A 17,641-nucleotide genomic window follows, 5' to 3' on the forward strand; every position below is an offset into this window, starting at 1 on the left:
CCACCAAGGCCTGGTACTCAATCTATCTGCTGTAAACTGCCCTGAGAAACTTGATCCAGAGTACTGATATCGTATGCTACTAGCTTAGACCCAGAGATTCAAGGGATTTTAAAAATACATGGGGTTTTGCCTTTCTTTTCTGATTGTGTGTACTTAGGGTGTATTATAATCTGTTTTGCCTGTGAGAAAAACATTGAATAGTGATCAGTAACATGCACCTGCTAAATCCCCTCCTTTAAAACTGAGTATCTGTTTGTCGGTTGCAGCATCACTAAATCCCTTGGCAGACCCGGTTGATCACTGACAGTGCCAAGTAAACTCCATGACAGGACAAATACTTGTATAACTTACATGGGTACACTCAATTGATTTTACTGTGTATATTTTCAGCAGGCTTTCAGGGAAATAACATGTCACAGTTATATTTTGAAAACAGTTAAGAAGCTAAGAAAAGAAGATACTGGCAGCATTCACTTTTATACTTAATCCAACAGTGTCTGTGATGTATTCTGATAACAGAAAGTTGGAGTTAAGTTTCTTAGCCACCTTAGATCTCTATAAACTGTATTAGACAAATTGGTTTGTGAGGAGTATGTTGGCCAATTACATACACTGTCACAACAGGTGAGCTAATTATATGAAAAGATCTACTGCTTCATTATCTGCCAAGATACTTACCAAAAATGGTGTGTCATGCTGCAGACAGCTTGTGGGTAGGGTCTGAGAGGCCCATAGATGTGAAGAGTCTTGCATTTGGGAGTCACTCCACCAAAACAGATGTCTAGAACTTGTCAACAGTGGTGATCCACCTGACCTGTTTGAGGCACAAGGGAGACAGTAAAATAGAACAAGCCAAAACCAATGTAGAGCTTTCTAAGTTGCCTTCACTGGGGATATTGGCGTATGGGAAGTAAATTGGCCTGTACTGTATTGGCCTTTCATATATGGTAAGTACATCAACTTGCTGCTATATTTCTGTGCTAAAATAAAATTTTCTAGGGGTTATCTGCACATAGAGCTATTCCTGCTTAATTGTTCCTGTTTTGTTCATGAGAAAACATCTTTCTTCTGGGACATAGTAAATCTCCTCTAGAAGAAGTGAGTCTTTGTGTGGCATTACGTAGCTATGCAGCTACTAACTGCAGTTTAGAATAGTCCTTGATTTAATCCATGTTCAGAAGTAAGCCCCCCTTGTGAAATGACAGAGGCAAGAGTTTGGAGAAGAAGGGGCAATGACAGATGCTTAAGCAGCCCAGATATGTGTAAGGAATGCATCTGTAGTGGTTTCTGTTGTTTCCCTCCTGTTGCCATGAGGAAGTTGAGCATTACTTGCTGTAGATCTTTTGTCGCTTCCTCAAATAAACAAAGGTCAGGATTGGTTGGCACCAGATTGGGATACTTTAAAACAAGGAAATTCAGTGACAGATCCAAATACAAAAGCCCAGAACCTTTCTGCCCAGATAGAGGGCAAGAAGGTATTCTGCTTCTCTAGATAATAATTTACAATTGGAAAAGAAGTAATTGTTACTCACTGAAGGCTGGGTTATAATGGAACTGAGGAACCATGACAAAGAAGAAAACTGATGCAAGTTCCTGCCTTCTTCAGGCTAACCATGTAAGGAGTGGTGTCAGGGGGAAGCAGATTCTGCCAGGTCCCATAGGACAGGGTGGCAGAGTGTGGGGGCAGTCCCTTAGGGGTGCCCTGGCTGTGGCAGGTGGGCATGTACAGAGCTGGTGCGTGCTGTGGGCAGTGGTGAACCTTCCCCTCCAGGAGGGGCTGGTTGCAGGCTGTCCGTTGTGATCTGTCATCATCTCTGCACTGGGGCAGCTCCACATTCCTCTGCCTCTCGTGGCGATGTGCTCAGCAGGTCTGGCCAAGTCATCGCTGAGCTCCAAGTATAGCTATTCCAACAACAAGAGTGTGTTTATTATCTCTCCACTTGTCTCCAAGCTCCAACTCTGGTATTTACATTCTATCTACTTAAATTTTATTGGTGTTTTCAGCTGAGAAATTGGTTTTCATTTCCACTCTTAAAACAAAACAACCACAAAATAGGGTGTACTCTGTCTCTGATTACAAGCAGCTGTCATGGTCCACTCCTAAAGCAACTCCACTGTGGTAGCAGAGAGTGACTATAAAAGGTGGAATTCAAAATCTAATGTTTGGAATCGTGATTAAATCAGGTTATATAAATTACTGTGAGCTAAAATTAAAACACATACATATTAGAGGTGTGACCGTATGTGTGTATTTTTTTTTACTTCCTGGATGGACTTTCTGTGACCTAGTAATCTGATAATCTGCTTTCTTCCAGGACACTTGAAAAGGCCAGTGTGTATTTGGGGGTGAATTCCCTTAGTGCAGAAGCGATGTAGTGCTGATGTGAGGCCTTAGCACATGGCATGTAGGCTGCCTATCTGAAGTTGGCCTAAGTCCAATAAAGCTGTTGTAGTTCAGCAGCCCAAAATCTGGACTTCTCGTCTTCTTTGCTCATCTACTTTGGCAATGCATTAAGGTGTTTAACTTAAAAGATTAACCTAAGTCAGCTCTTTTTGCATTCTTTAATATTACTGCATATCAGGGGTAAATTTGTCCTGACAGTTGTTCTTTCCCGGATCTAGCTGTGCTGTTGGGAAGGACCATCTCTCCAGCTGATAGTTTCTGCCCTTCTGCCAGAAAGTACTGTTCCCACTGCCCTGCTGGCAGAGGACTTTTCTACTATATAGCTCTTTCTGACTTACAAAAAAGTTCTGTTTCAGTTGACCCTGATTTTTCTCCCATGAAACAAGCTATTAAATATCTGCTAAAATCATATTGGTAGGAGGGCAGCTAGAAGGTAGCAGAAGATTCCCATGGGAATATCCCACAGTCAGATTACAGAAAAGTTCTGTTTTCCCATAGTTTTGGTTTATTTTGATGTTTCCAGCCGCTTTCAGAGTAGACCCCTCCAGTGCTGCAAAAGTCATTCTGGGGTGGAAAGCTTTGTTGAAGGGTGGTAGCAGTCTGGACACATAAGGCAGCTCCCAATACAGAGTATTTGTGTGGGCCTCAGCTTTCCTGATGAAATACTAGAATGTCAGAAGAGTCCCTTTTATTTTTGTAACAGAATTTTCACAGCAATAGCCTGCAAGTCTGTGCTGCAGTTGGTCAGGTAGGGAATAGGTTTTACACCATCGCGAGTCTTGTCTCCTTGCTTTTGCTGTCTTACGTTAGACATACAGCAATTTTCATAGAACAGAAATTACTTCTGAGACATCTGCGTTGAGAGAAGAGGGACATCTGCTGGTCACAGAATCGCTGAGTGAGGGCAAGGTACCAGGGAATCCTGCCAGGCCGTGTCTGTCTTGGTAAGAGTTGGGAAACATGGTTCTATTCTCCATGAATTTCCTGAACCTACAAGCTATCGAGCCCTTGACTCTGACAGTCACAGGCACTGAATGCCAAAACGAGAGGGCAGTGCCTCCTTGCATCTCCAGCTTTCCCAATGCTTGAATTAAGTAAAGTGCAACTGTGGAGAGACTACACTGAAAAAGTGAAGGTAAAATCTCAAGAGGTCTTGAAGAATACTGACCTAATCTGTAAATAAGGCATAGATGACCTTGTCTAGAATTTCACGAGCTGTAGGTTACAGTGATTTTTAACTTTTCATAGTTTTTTCCTTTTTAACCCTACTAAATGAAAAGTTGATGGCTAAAAGAGAGCTGAGAGGTCAAACTTACCTGTGCACCTTGCCACTGCTGCCTGCATTTCATTGATGAACCCCAGCTAATGCAAAGTCACTAAGTGCCTCAGAAGCATTTGAGTACTACAGCAAAAACTGAGAGTGTGCTTCTTCGATCAATTTTTCTTGCACCTTCTCCTTACAGAGATATTTGACAAAGTTGGATCTTGTTAGAAAAAAACAACGCAGTCTGCTTATTCCAGCCTGCAGTGTACTTAGATTTGGGCCTCTTGTGTCAGCCTAAGGGTCTGTGTTTAAGGTGTACTTGTCTTTGGTTTTGTTTCTTTTTATGGTTGTTATTTCTTTAGGATTAGATAGCAGGGCCCAGATTCCTCTCTTAGATGAACCTTGAATAATTCGTGGTATATAGAGAGTCATTCAAGAGTCACATTGACAGATTAAAGGTACTGAACCATATTTTGAAAATTGGAAAATATTTAGCACTACCATCAGTAAGAATGAAACTCATCCTGTATTTCTATCAAAAACATTTTGTTACTCCACTTTCTCTAACACCCAAGTGAAGTGTTTCCTATCTACCTCATTTCAGAATTTCATCTTGTTATAGGATTTTCCTTCTTTGGAGAGGTAGCAATTTGGAAATGCTGAGCATGAAAGAAGATAACTGAAGATCTTTATCCCTGTTTACTTACATAGGTTTACAGGTCTTTCAGCTTCATCTGTAAAATAAGGAGTGCTATTACAGCATACAAGCAAGGCTGCTGCTATTCTTCATAGCATGTTAGCTGAGAATAATCTGAGCTCTTCTTTCATCCTTCCCACAAGGTCATCAGACAAGTATACATTAAATCTGGGAATGGTTTGTTGTCAGGAAAGCAGTATGTTACCAGCTTGACATTTGTCAGAGTGTTCAGGCTTTGGGTATTTTCTGAATATCTGTGCACTGGATCACAGTGCCTTAAAAGTGATTATGAAGATAGTTGTTAATTGAAGACTATTCTGGCTCGGAAGGACAAAGAGTTTGAGTGCTGAGCCTGTATATTAACCTGTGGATGAGGAATTTTTTTCATCTTATGTCATTTTGCTTCTATATAGTATGCTCACAATCCAGAAGCATTTTTTTTTTCCTTAGTGCTCTCAGTTAATTTGGGGCCAGCTGGTAACCATGGGACATATCTGATGAAACGCTCCAGAAACTGCTTTAGCCCTGAACTGAAGTACAAGCAGCCAGATGCTACATTGTAGTTTAGCTGTGTGGTGTGGAACAGATAAGCAGGTGTGTGTCTCGAACTGCCACGTCTTGCCGAGGGGACATCATGCCAATGTAAAGATGATTCATAAATGGACAGAAACTCTTAGGTTACTCCCTTGCGTGGTACCAGCAGAGATGTGATGCTTTTGTGGCTTATGAGTGTTTGGCTGTAGTTCTGCGCTCTTTTGGTGTAAAAGAATGCAGTTCCTGATTTGGCGTCTCTGTCACTAAAGGGCATTATCATTGCAAAAAGATTAGGGAGTCCTCTAAAGTGGGAATCATGAGGACAACCCCTCCTGCAAAGAAATTACATGGTAAGTAGTTAGTGTATTGATTTCTCTCTATACTTTTTTTTTCTTCCTAGCAGTATTCCTTTTTTGGTAGCTGTTCTTGATGTACAGAAGTAACTTCAGAACTGATTGCTGGGTAACCTTACTTTTAAATGTTAGATTTTGTAATATCTGGTGTAGTTACAATCCATTGCCTTCAAATCAGAATCGAACTGTGTGTGTTTATTTCCTATTGAAATGGTGACATTGCCAGCACTGCACCAATGGCGGTTTTTAGCAGAAAAAAGTGGGAGTTTTGAAAGACTGAAGCTTATTCACAGCATGCATTGTGTGTAATTTAATTTTGCAAGGGTTTTTTGTTTGCAGTGCATATGCCATTTTACTGGATGGGTCAGTGTTGAAAAGTTCAGGAGCTTTTAAGGGACTGCAGACTAATCCAGATCATATGAGGATAATTTTTTGTATAGCTGTGACAGTGTTAATGCAGCAGTAATGTTACATTTTACTGTTTAAAAAAACCAAAAACATGCCCACAAACTTAGATAGTTGATGCTAGTTGAATTTCAACAGTTCTAGGAGTTTGAAATATACTTAAGACTTGATCAAGCATTTAACCTGAAATTATCCCAAGCACTATTTTATATCATCATAGGTGAGGGAACATTTTTAGGAAAAGATAAGTGTTCCCAAAGTCTGTCAACGACTTCGAGTTGTATCAGTTCTAATAAATAATATTATCTCTCCCCATGAACCTTGCTTTCTCTATATCCCTAGGCAGCACATCCATACTATGACTACTAAGTCATCTTACTCATGCAGCTGGGAATAGAGAAATGGGAGGGCAGACTGTTACTGGTGGGTCGTTTTCAAGCACAAGAACACACCTAAGAAAAACCCAAATGCTAGCATTTCTCATAAGTCAGACTTCTATTTTAAATGATTCTCAGATACATTCTATTTGTATGCATATTTTATGCAGTACTTCTTAAAAAGATAATTCGAAAAGCTAAATGTTAATAAATGTCTTAAATGACTACTTTTTCTGAAGCAAAATAGATTTATAAGGTCCATTTTTAAGGGAATCTGATTAACAATTTCTTGTTTAGAAAGAAGTTTGTGATGTGCTTGTAAAGTCTTATGAGTACAAGGGTCTGCTTAAGTGTGTTTATCTGCTGAATTGACACCTTAGACCTTGTTTTAGCCCATAGGGATTTACTGCCTGCAGTTCATAATATGCCATTTTCCAAAGATGTTCGTATTCCTCCTATATAAATGATGACTTTTTCATCTGTTTTGCAGATGTACAGCACTCATTCATGAAAAGAAAATTATACTCATCTGCATCTATTTATAAGTGTCAGATTCTGGATCCTGCCCAAGTCAATTCAAGCTGCATGCACAGAATTTGGCTGGAAGCAAGAAGCTTCTTTATTCATAAGGTTAATGTTAAGCAGTGGAACAAATCCTGTCTCAGTTCCACCAGTGTAAATTATCTGTTGAGTAATCCTAGCATTACAATGGCATAATTGAGATTGAACTTGGCTTGGAGTGCTGTCATTTTTTTCCTCTTCCTATAGCTTTATTCTGTCAGGATTCTTGCTGGAATCAGTGGGTGTTCATGTTAGGGCCTAATCCGTAAGCTTCTATACAGTACTGCAAAGTCTAGGTACAAGCTATAGTAGAAAAATAGATCCATAAAAAGGAGTTACATAAGTGCTGCAATGCTGCTGTTGGCTGAAAATCATCCCAACGATTACTGGAATGTTTTGCTTTTTAAGGATGAAAGCAAGAAAGCAAGCAGGACTTGAGTATGTAACAGGGTGTTAGGTGAGGTCAACGTCACAGAACAATTGTTGTGCCTCCTTGTGGTTTGCTCTAGTTTATTAATATTTTGTTTCATTCCTTTTCTAAAACTGGGCCAGTTAGATATGTCATCACATATTGTATAATGTTGCTTAGTAATTGCTAATATTGCCAGTCGCAAGTGAAAGGGAGGCATATGTTTATACAGCCTATAAATAGAAGGCTTAATAAATCAATCAAGGGACCACTTGCCTTTGCTGGCAATAAACTGTTTTAATAGCACCACTGATGCTACATGTAGCACTTGGAAGAATAGAAAGCATGATCACTTTGTTTAGCGAAGGATGAAATAGTAATGGATAAAATGCGGCCAGACTTTTCCGTGGTGTTATAGGCTGTGGAGTGGGCAGGTTTTTTTCCTCAATTCAGGTTATTAACATTATCCATAGCTGCAAGGAAGAGCAGCCTTCCCCTAAGACAAACTTTCCTACCTTTTCCCTCTTCAGTTTTCCTAATTTGGTGTTTCTGTGTTTTCATGTTTTTCAGCAATGGGTAGAAGGACTTGGATCCATCATACATAACTTTAGAGCTAACAACGTCAGTCCAATGACATGTCTCAAGAAACAGTAAGTTACTTTCTTCCCCTTTCTCCTTTATTTTGCTGTCCTTGTATTTTCCTTCTTGGAATTAAAAAAAAAAAAATTTTGTTTTTCATAGTTCAATATTTTCAATCGCAGAACGGTGTAATAAAGAAAATGATGTTATATTAGTTTAGAGTTTATCTTTCATTGTGACTAGAAGAGGTCTCAAGTCTATATCTGGCACCTGCTCAGGAGAAATTGTAAGAGAATTTAGAACTGTTCACTCGCTTTATTGGTATTGTATGTTTTAATTATTGTCTGGTTTGTTCTTTCATTGATGCATATGCAAACCAAACCCCATAAGTCTTTCTTGTCTTCACACTTCTGTTAATTGATGTACTGATTCTTTTGGACTGCTTTTTGCCTTTACAGCTGAAGAACTACTCTGCCTCAAGCGCTAAAAGGTTATAGAAATGTGTTTTTATTACAGAACAATTATTTGTTTGTATTCATTTCACAGACATGGCAATAATCTTAAGCTAAATATAAGTATCTAGATACCGATTTTAATAAATGGTATGATAAAAATATTTCATTCTTAATTTCAGCTGGATGAAACTGGCCTTTCTAACAAACACAAATGGGAAAATTCCAGTTCGGAGGTAAGCACAACTGGGAGTTCCAGTTTTTGTCAGGTACAGGTTGTATAATGTTAGTAAAATTCTGTGGCTTAATAATGAAATATAATATCAATTTTATTACTAATACTTATGTAAAAATAAGTACAGAATTAGACATGCTTAGCTGAGTTCCATACCTCCTTGGTAAACTAAGCAGGACTGCTTATCAGCCTAGTAATTTTTTTCTTAGTCCGTTGTAATGAAGATATGAGTGCTTGTAATTGTTTTCAAAGTCACTTAGAGCTAAAAGCATCAGTTTTCTCAGTTTAAAACTTCTCAAACTCTGGGATGGGTTTTTCACTTGTAAAACTTCATAAAATACTTACCAAAAGAACTATAAGAGCTTGCAACCTAGTTAAGTAGAGGACAAAAAGGTACCTTTTAAAATTTAGTTCCTTGTAAAAGAGACAGATACAGCTCTGCCAAAAATTCTTCTGCTTTTATAGGAACCCCCAGGATAATATTTGTTTTTTTCCATGTGGTAAATGAATTGTTGGGTTAGTCGTTGTCAGTAACAGAAAAGCTAGAACAGTGTATTTCTTTCTGTACATCTATTAACTATTACTGATTTTCAGTCCTCTCTGGCTAGGCAGTAATTCTCCCCGCTCCTGCTCTAGAAATTAATTCTTGCTGACACATTGAGCTTCTTTCCTCTTCATGCAGTATGTGAAAACCACACTTTTGGGGCATGCTGTTTTTTTCATAAATAGAAACTCATAGAAGGGAGCAAGAAGGTGGACTTTGTAAGATAAGCTTCACAGATCATTTTTTTTCAAGGGAGAAAGAGAGGATTTTGCATCTGTAGAATCTGCAAAAAGACAAAGGGCCTGCCATGCTGCCTTCCAGGTTTCTTTAGTTTCATGACTCAAGTGACACCTTGACAGTGTTAAGGCTGCTTCTGTGTATTAGTCTTTCAGCTTTCACATTACCAAGCCCCTGCTCATTTCTCAAACTTTAACTGCCATGAAGCACCTTCTGTGCAGAAGTCCCATAAGGGATATTAACTGAAGGGTGATGATGAGGGAACAATACTACAGGGGCAAATTCATTTTCAAGACTTCAGAGCTCTATGCCTGTGTTTGAACATAGACCTTTATTCATCAGTATGAATTTATAGTGTGCTAGCTTGCCTGCCACTGTTTCTGCCTTGAAATACTTTACCTCGCGTTTAGCAAGGCATAAATTCTCTCCGTTGTGCTACAGCACACTGATTTGCATATGCAGACAAGCCTGCATTTTGCTGAAGAGAGTCCAGTCCACTAGTTCCAGTGTATTAAATCTTTAAATTCAAATTTGCACTATTTCCAGGTTGACATAAATTGGTCTCTAGCAGCTTAATGTACTGCAAAAGTAATTTGCTTATAAATTTGTAAGGGATTTACTATTCCATGCTGTGCAGAGGGAAGCTGAATCTTCTTTACATCTGGATGCTCCAAGGAATGCACTATGTTGGTGTGGGTGAAATGTGGCAACTTTTGGGAGCTCATCTGGGAAGCACTGTATCACCTGCTGAAAGGACTAGGAGAGATGTCAGTGAGAGGCTGGAGGAAAGTTGTAGAGGAGGAATGTGAATGTACACTTGCATTGGAAAAGAGGGTGAATCAGAGCCCTGATGGGGGATGGCAACATCATGTGATTGGCCTGATCCAGCAACAGCTACTTCTCATGAAGTGGGACAAAGCCACCCAGGTGTCTCAGCACTGGGCAGCCTGGGATGTGGGGGACTTCCTTGCTTCCCTCCTTCTCCCATGAACACTTAGCGCAGAGGAGGAGTGTGGAAAGATAATAGAGGGAACAGAAGGAGGTGAATGCATAAGGAGAAGGATATGTGTATGAGGAAGGCAAGCCAGGAAGCACTGGGCAATGTGGGCAGAATGGCTCTGCTATGCAAGGTGCACCAAGTTTCACATTGTTTACCCAAGCCTCCCCCCAGTAACACTTTCCACTGGTTTAAACCACTGATGCTTCCCCTTCAACTGACCTCCAGATTGCTATGGTCAGCCCTTCCCATATACCTGTTTTTAAATACAATGTTATCTATTTAGCCCTGCTTCCTCAAACCTCCACCTCCTCCTGCTGCTCAGGGATTCCTGTAGCAATTGCTGTAGCTCTGGGGATACAGATAGAATGATTATTCTCTCAGAAACAGAATACCCAGCAGATCTGTTAAGCTGTAGGAATGTGTATCACAAGATCACCTGTATTTCATTTTCACACAGAAGTGCAGTAAAACACTGAGGAAAAAAGGAAAAATCTCACCTGGGAAATAAGAGCTCCTTGCATTTCTTTTCAGGTTTAAGACAGATTTTTGCCGCTAGCACATAGCCATAGTGAATGATGAACCTTGAGAAGGTGAAACTCCTTAGGCTGTTGGTGGTAAATGGCATAAATATTCTTGACTCCTCATTAGTACAGTTGGGGGTTGCAGAGTCATGAAGATTCTTCTCAACTACTTTTGGATTTTAATATACTCTGGGGCATGTATATATTACTATCAACCTCCTATGTTTGGGAGAGAAGAAATTCTGGCAGTTAGTAGTGCAAAAATCTTAGGAGAGCACCAGTTTTGCCATTTGGACTTACAGCAGTCTGAGTCTAGAACTATATCTACAGATCTTACAAGGATAAGGCATTTGGTAAGATATTTTGTATTTTCAGTTTTTACCACTACTGTAAATGATGCCTAAAAAGGTCAGTGTTTGCTTAAAAAAAAAAAAAATCTACTTGGTTTCTGCAGCTTTCTGTTGGCAGAAAATGGATTTTCTACATACGCAAGTTGCATCTGTTCAGCTAGAGCATGTTTAGAAATGAGCTTTGCTCAATTTATGCTTACCCCCTGTATAACTACATTTAAAAGGTTGTAAGCTAATTTAGATTCTAACTGTGAAAATATATAAAAAAAGAAAAAGCTAAACTATGATAAATGAAGCTTAAATCTCTTTTACAGTAGTTTCATTAAGTTAATTTGAAATTACACTTTTTTTTTTAGTAAATATGTTTTGTATCAATTACTCCAGAGTGCCTGGAAGAAATCTGTTTTAATACTCAGCTGATGGTTGGAAATCATAGTTTTAGATAATTTCTTGTACAGTGTAGGCAGTGGTACTTCCAGTTCTAGCCAAACTGATAAATTCAGTGGAACCATGATAAAAGCTTTGTTTGAACAGTTTGTGTGTTGGCTTGATTTTTGAAGTAATGGTTGGAAAGTGGTGAAGGTCTGAAGTAACCAAGTCATTTAATCCATCAGCAGGCACAATAGATTCATACTCCTCAGTCACCGATTTGGGAAGTATTTTTAAATATTTGTGAGGAATTACATTGACATTTGGGCCCCTCCCTACAGGAAAGACATTGAGTTGCTGGAGCATGTCCAGAGAAGGGCAGCCAAGTTGGTGGGGGGCCTGGAGCACAAGTCCTATGAGGAGCGGCTGAGGGAGCTGGGGCTGTTTAGTTTAGAGAAGAGGAGGCTGAGGGGAGACCTTATCGCTCTCTACAACTACCTGAAAGGGGGTTGTAGTGAGGTGGGTGCTGGTCTCTTCTGTCAGGTGGCTGGAGATAGGACGAGAAGAAATGGCCTCTAGTTGCGGCAAGGGAGATTTAGGTTAGATATTAGGAAAAATTTTTTTACTGAGAGGGTTGTCAAACACTGGAATAGGCTGCCCAGAGAAGTGATTGAGTCACCATCCCTGGAGGTATTCAAAAAGCATGTAGACGGGGTACTCCATAACATGGTTTAATGGGCATGGATGATGGTTGGACTCAATGATCTTGAAGGTCTTTTCCAACCTAAATGATTCTATGCTACCATAAAAAGCCCCAAACTACTGTAGAACATGAGGAGTAAACACCTGTAGGTATCTGTCAACCAGTAACTTGCCTGCATCTGAAGTAGCCCAGTTTTCTTCCAAGGTGTACAACAAGGTGAATGTAGATTTGCTAGGATGAAGTCTCTTCCGATAGAGGGAAAAGTAGTTTCATTTTGCTAAGGATATTGTAAATAAAAGTGTCATGCTGTATTTTTACAATCTTTTTTGATTCATGCAATATTTTCTAGACTGCTGCTCTCATTACAAATTACTGCTATGTTTGCTGTCATCTTTGGCAAAAAAAAAAAAAAAATAGTTTGGCATTAAAAATAAGTTCCCTGCAGCCATGGAATCTTGTCTTACAGTTTCTGATTAATTACTTAATGCCAATATTACACTTTTTACATGACATTATTATTGAGGCCTGATTCATTAGAACAGACAGATATTTTTGTGGGGCTGGAGGTAGGTTGTAAATTGTAGAGCTAACATTACTCTATGTTTTAGAATTGGTGGAAAAATAGATGCCTGAGATATTTTTCAGAAACAAGTGCCTAAAGTTAAACTCAGTCTATATTTTAGTGAAAACATGTCGGTACTGATCAGCTTTGGGAAATCGACTAACTTATTTAGGTGCCTAAATAGGGACATAGAAATCTAACTGTTGTAAGAACTGAGTAAAAAAAAAAAAAAAATTGGCCAAGATTTCTTAAAATATTATTTTATCATTTAGATCTTTCACTTCCTGATCTTAATTTTATTAGTATGAAAATATTTGCATAGGCAGTTCAGAGTGTTTTGGAGAGTAAAACAACTGTGAATTGCTATGGCTACAAATAACAGCAACAGTTTGTTTCACATCTTTCACCATGTGAAATTATTTAGTATGCATGAGATTTAACAAGAAGTCTCATCAAATGTTTGTCTCACTTCATGATAAAGAGCAACATATTCTTATCAAGCAGCTATAGAGTCTTTCCCAATGTACAGCTTTTGTTAGCATTAGAAATAGATGTTGGATGCACACCTCAGTTTTTCTCTCCAGATTGAGACACCAAAATCAAGGGGTCATGGGACACATCATTTTAGCTTAGACCATAAACAGAAGGAAGGAGAGCTGTCAAGTTTGGATCTACTTTTCCAGAGTTAGAGGTTATTCAAACTCATCTCAGATGGAAACAGAAATAGACCAAATGCTTTCACATTAGTCATACCAAATAGCTAAGCTTTAATTGGATTTATTTCATTTCAAGTGAAACCAGTTTGTCAGTCGCATGCATGGTGAAATCACCCCTGTTTTGCAGAAACAAGAGGATGTTAATCAGTTTGATGGAAATATTTCAGTGGCAGCTGAGACCTGCCTAAATGAGTTGTGTGTAGTATATCTAGAATAGGGATATCCATGATGGCTGTAAGTTGAGGGAGCATTCAAAGGGAGGAGTGAGCACTGCAGCTAGTGAGAGGGCAGGGAATAAGATTTGGCATGCAGCTGAAAGTTGCTTGCTAGCACTGACTGCTTGAAAAGGAAAGAGGAAGGAAACTGCCATTGGGAATGGTTCATGCTTGCCTTATGGGTGACATGGGAGGCATAGGTTAATGGTTGGAAAGGAAGGGAAGTCACCACAACCAGGAATGGCTGGAGATGAGTCTCCTCACTTGTAGAATCTGCTACTTTTTAAACACAGTCATTTATCTATGCATAGAGTTGAAAAGAGCCTATAGAACAATGCTTTACACAGCTCTGTATCCCAGCATATTGGAAAAAAACCCTCTTTTGTTCTTTTTATAGTCCATTATTTTGATATATTTTTAAATGGATAGCTTGCAGGCAGAGCACTGCTGCTCAGTGAAGCTTAGAGGACTTTTTCAACAGCACTATTGCTTGGAAGATGCTTACATTCATCAGTTTAAGCCAGAGGAAAATGTTGGCATTAAAAGCAAGAGAGAGCGAGCTGATTGTTTAAAAAGTGACTAACATTTCTCCTTCTCTTCCCCACTCTTTTTCGTTTTAGCATTACCAGAACCTTTGCATCAGGTAAAACAGAAAAAGTGATCTTTCAGGCACTTAAGGAATTAGGTCTTCCCAGTGGAAAGGTATTTAGTGGTTTTGAATAATTTTTTTGTATACTAATAATTTGATGAATCATTCACATTGTAGCTGTGATCTAAGTCATTTGCATCACATAAAAACATGCCTATTGTTCATGAGTAACTTATTAATCACTGTAGGTTGTTTACTAAAACCAAAATGTAATTAAATCTGTTTGACAGTGGTCCTTAAACCTCTTAGATGAGGCTTCCTTTCTTTTCTGTAACAGACTACCGTTCATTGATTTATACAAAGTATATGAGCACAGAATATGCACATAATACTTTTTTTGTTGCATGCTGTCCTCTCAGTTGCATTTCTTGGACTCCTACTGCTCTTTGCTCCCTTCCATTGGAGAACTGCTGTCCAGCTTTGTCCCACTCACAGCGGGAGACCCTGCCAGCAGCCCCAGAGACGTGACGGCTGGTTACAGCTGTAGCTAGGTTTTTTTACTTTACTCCCTGCCCAGTGTCCCTTCTTCCATTTTGGAGACTCTAGCCCTTAGTTCTTGGCCTGACTGCAGCAAGCGCCTGGTGAGGCTTGCTGTCTCCAGCCAGGGAGAGGGGGTGTAGAAAGACAAGAATCCCCAGCCGTAGCAGTGCCTGGCACCTGGAATGAATTTTTTCTCACTGCTGCAGTTCTCATCTTGTTCAGAGGAGGACATGATACTGAATGTGTTAGCCATGTGTTCCCTCCGTCATGGAAGTTTTACATGGCTCTGTATGAGAGCTGCTTTGCTTTTTAAAACCATTGCACCAAACTTGGGACTTTTTCTCAATCTTCCTTGTCTTCAGTATAAGCATCTTGAAGTTTGTACACTATTTTGGACTTCCTGGGGTTTTCTTAAGCTTCAGAAGAAAAATAAAGACTGTTTCCCAGTTCTATGTTTATGTAGAATTAATGTTACTGTGAGGTCAGAATATAAGATCAAACAGATCTATGATAAAGATGAATTAAGAATCATTTTCAGAAAATACAAAAGAAACTTAGTGTACACTAGGTAAAGAGCTAAAGCAGTTCTTGGTTGCGTTTTCTGATATAAGATATGCTCTTGGGAAAAGAGCATATAAGCTGTCTTTTGTTGGATAAGCGTACCTTTGCATTTTGTTGCAGAATGATGAAATTGAGCCTGCAGCATTTACTTACGAGAAATTTTATGAGCTCACCCAAAAGATATGTCCCCGCACAGACATAGAGGACCTCTTTAAGAAGATGTAAGTTCAAATTTAATATAATCTTGCTTTAAACTCATTTTGCTATATTTTTAGTCTATATCTAATAGTGACAGAACACTTTAAAGATTATCTAACCTTGAATCCTAGTAGTATTTTGAATCAGCAGTATTTTAAGACAAACTTGAGTCTATGTTTTTCCCCTTCCTTCCCTCTCAGACTGTTAATGTAAAAGTTTGCTCTGTATTTTAGAGCAACTTTTACATAAGTTAGAGGAAGCACCTGGAACTTTTGTTTGTTGTTTTTTTTTTTTGCATTGGCTTTACTAACTACTGTAATTTTGACTTGCTCCTTTAGGTGATTAACACAGTATGTGAACTAATTAAATAAGAAATTTGAAGTTTAAAACATTTCTTCACTCAATTTATTCTCAGCTGGAGGACTTACATGTTGTTTTATGAAGTAACGTTTGTTAAGTTATAGTAAGTATGGGAGATACACTGTGCCAAGCATAGACAGTTAGTATGTTTTCTGTGACTGTTCATTTTGAGATTATAGAGCTACTTCAGGTAGAAGAGTAGGTAGTTTTAAAAGTATCAAAAATGTCAACATGTAAATCATACCTACTGTAGCATCGTATATGAAAACTTACATTCTCTAATAAATTTCTTTTCAGCAATGGAGACAAAACTGATTATTTAACGGTAGACCAATTAGTGAGCTTTCTAAATGAAGTAAGCTTTTTCATACATTAACTACCATACAAGTCTGTCTGCAGTGGCTTGCTTCTTCCAATCTTCCCATTGCATGAATCATGCCATTATTTGCTATGCTTTTGATCTGCTGATCTTTCCATTATGGTAACATCCAGGTGCAAAAATCAGCTCCAGCCTTGTATGTTGTTGTGCTTTCTACATGTTGGCTTTGCAGATTGCATCTGTTGATTACTTGCTGTTGTGTTATGTTGTGTGTTACGTAGTTTTGTACATTTTATACTGTTACATTCTATGCAGTTTCAACTAAAATACACCCAGTATTTTATTATAAGCAATTACTTTACCTGTAGGCCACAGCTAAATATATCTGCTAATCCTTATGAATAATAGAAAAAATGAAGTAGGCTATTATAAACAGTGGTTTGATTCTTCTCGACAGTATTATTTCAATCTATTACAAATCTAAGAGCTAAGATGATATTTTAAGAGTTTGTATATGATTTCTAAAATACTATGTGTGCAGAATAAGAGGAAATATTTTTATTGCTGTAGTTCCAGAATACAGTTGTTGGCAAGAGTATTTAGTATTTTGTAAAAACATCGTGAGTGTGCGAAATAGTTCAATAAACAGTGTGGGACTGGGTTTTTTCCCTATTCCTAAAGCACAGTAAGTTATAGAAGACTGACTCATTTGGAATTGCAACAATAAATGTGCTATGTAGATTTGACAAGAACATACACATGGAAAACAGGCACATTCTGCTTGTTTTTGTACCAGTAGGTTCTTGTCATCTGGAACATGGATAGCTGCTTTACCTCTCTGCATGATCTTTTAGGGACTGGGTGCATTACCAAACTTCTTTCCATCTAAAATCATTTTACTAGTTATAAATCTATTTTATGTATTTTGTGTATGTGTGTATATATATATTTTTTTATATATCTGATACTGCTATATGAAGATTCAACCTGTAAATTCCCCATATATCAAATTTAGAATATAATTTTCTTTTTCAGAAGGGAATGCATGCCTTGCTCTTCACCAAACCTGAGTTACATGTAGAAAGAGTATTCCAAAATAAAAGATTGTGAGAAGATTAACAGCTGCAGGACTAATGGTTACACACTTGGGGCCTTAGTTCATATCCATATAGTTCTCTCTCTTAGCAAATTGGAGCACATGCTTAATCTTACTACTGCGAGATGTTCTTTTGTCACAGCTGTTTACCAAGTTCAGTGTCTAAATGTTTGCAGGACTGGAGTCATAGCTAAGGCACATAATTTTTGCTTCTGCATTGAAGAGAGAAAAGATAATGTTATGATTTAAATTTTCCCCTTAAAGTACCTCAGCCCCCCAGTTCAGCTGTAGTGAAAGATACACTTCACTGCTTGAAGCACACAGCCCTGTCCTCCCCTTGAACCCAATTAGCTTCTGATATGTTTTTTTTTTAGTGTTAATCCTCATTTTTCAGTAAATTATTATTTTATCAATATTTTAAAATTGATCTCTGTAGTTGCGTTAGTTTAAAATGTGCTTCCTTGAAGCCTAAACTTCCAAAGAAGAGCTGC

At 38.5% G+C, this 17,641-nt stretch overlaps 1 protein-coding gene across 1 annotated transcript in view; it reads left to right on the forward strand.

Annotated features, from left to right (window-relative positions):
* The window catches only part of PLCB4 (phospholipase C beta 4), a 97,746-nt gene that overhangs the window by 9,347 nt on the left and 70,758 nt on the right, over nucleotides 1-17,641 (forward strand). Inside the window, exons 6-10 of the mRNA XM_075035452.1 lie at nucleotides 7,575-7,654; nucleotides 8,218-8,271; nucleotides 14,108-14,189; nucleotides 15,298-15,398; nucleotides 16,033-16,090. Of these exons, the coding sequence (XP_074891553.1) occupies nucleotides 7,575-7,654; nucleotides 8,218-8,271; nucleotides 14,108-14,189; nucleotides 15,298-15,398; nucleotides 16,033-16,090 (375 nt within the window). The remainder of the gene's footprint in view (nucleotides 1-7,574; nucleotides 7,655-8,217; nucleotides 8,272-14,107; nucleotides 14,190-15,297; nucleotides 15,399-16,032; nucleotides 16,091-17,641) is intronic.

This window comes from Buteo buteo, chromosome 9 (genome assembly GCF_964188355.1).
Source record: "Buteo buteo chromosome 9, bButBut1.hap1.1, whole genome shotgun sequence".
Lineage (NCBI taxonomy): Eukaryota > Metazoa > Chordata > Aves > Accipitriformes > Accipitridae > Buteo > Buteo buteo.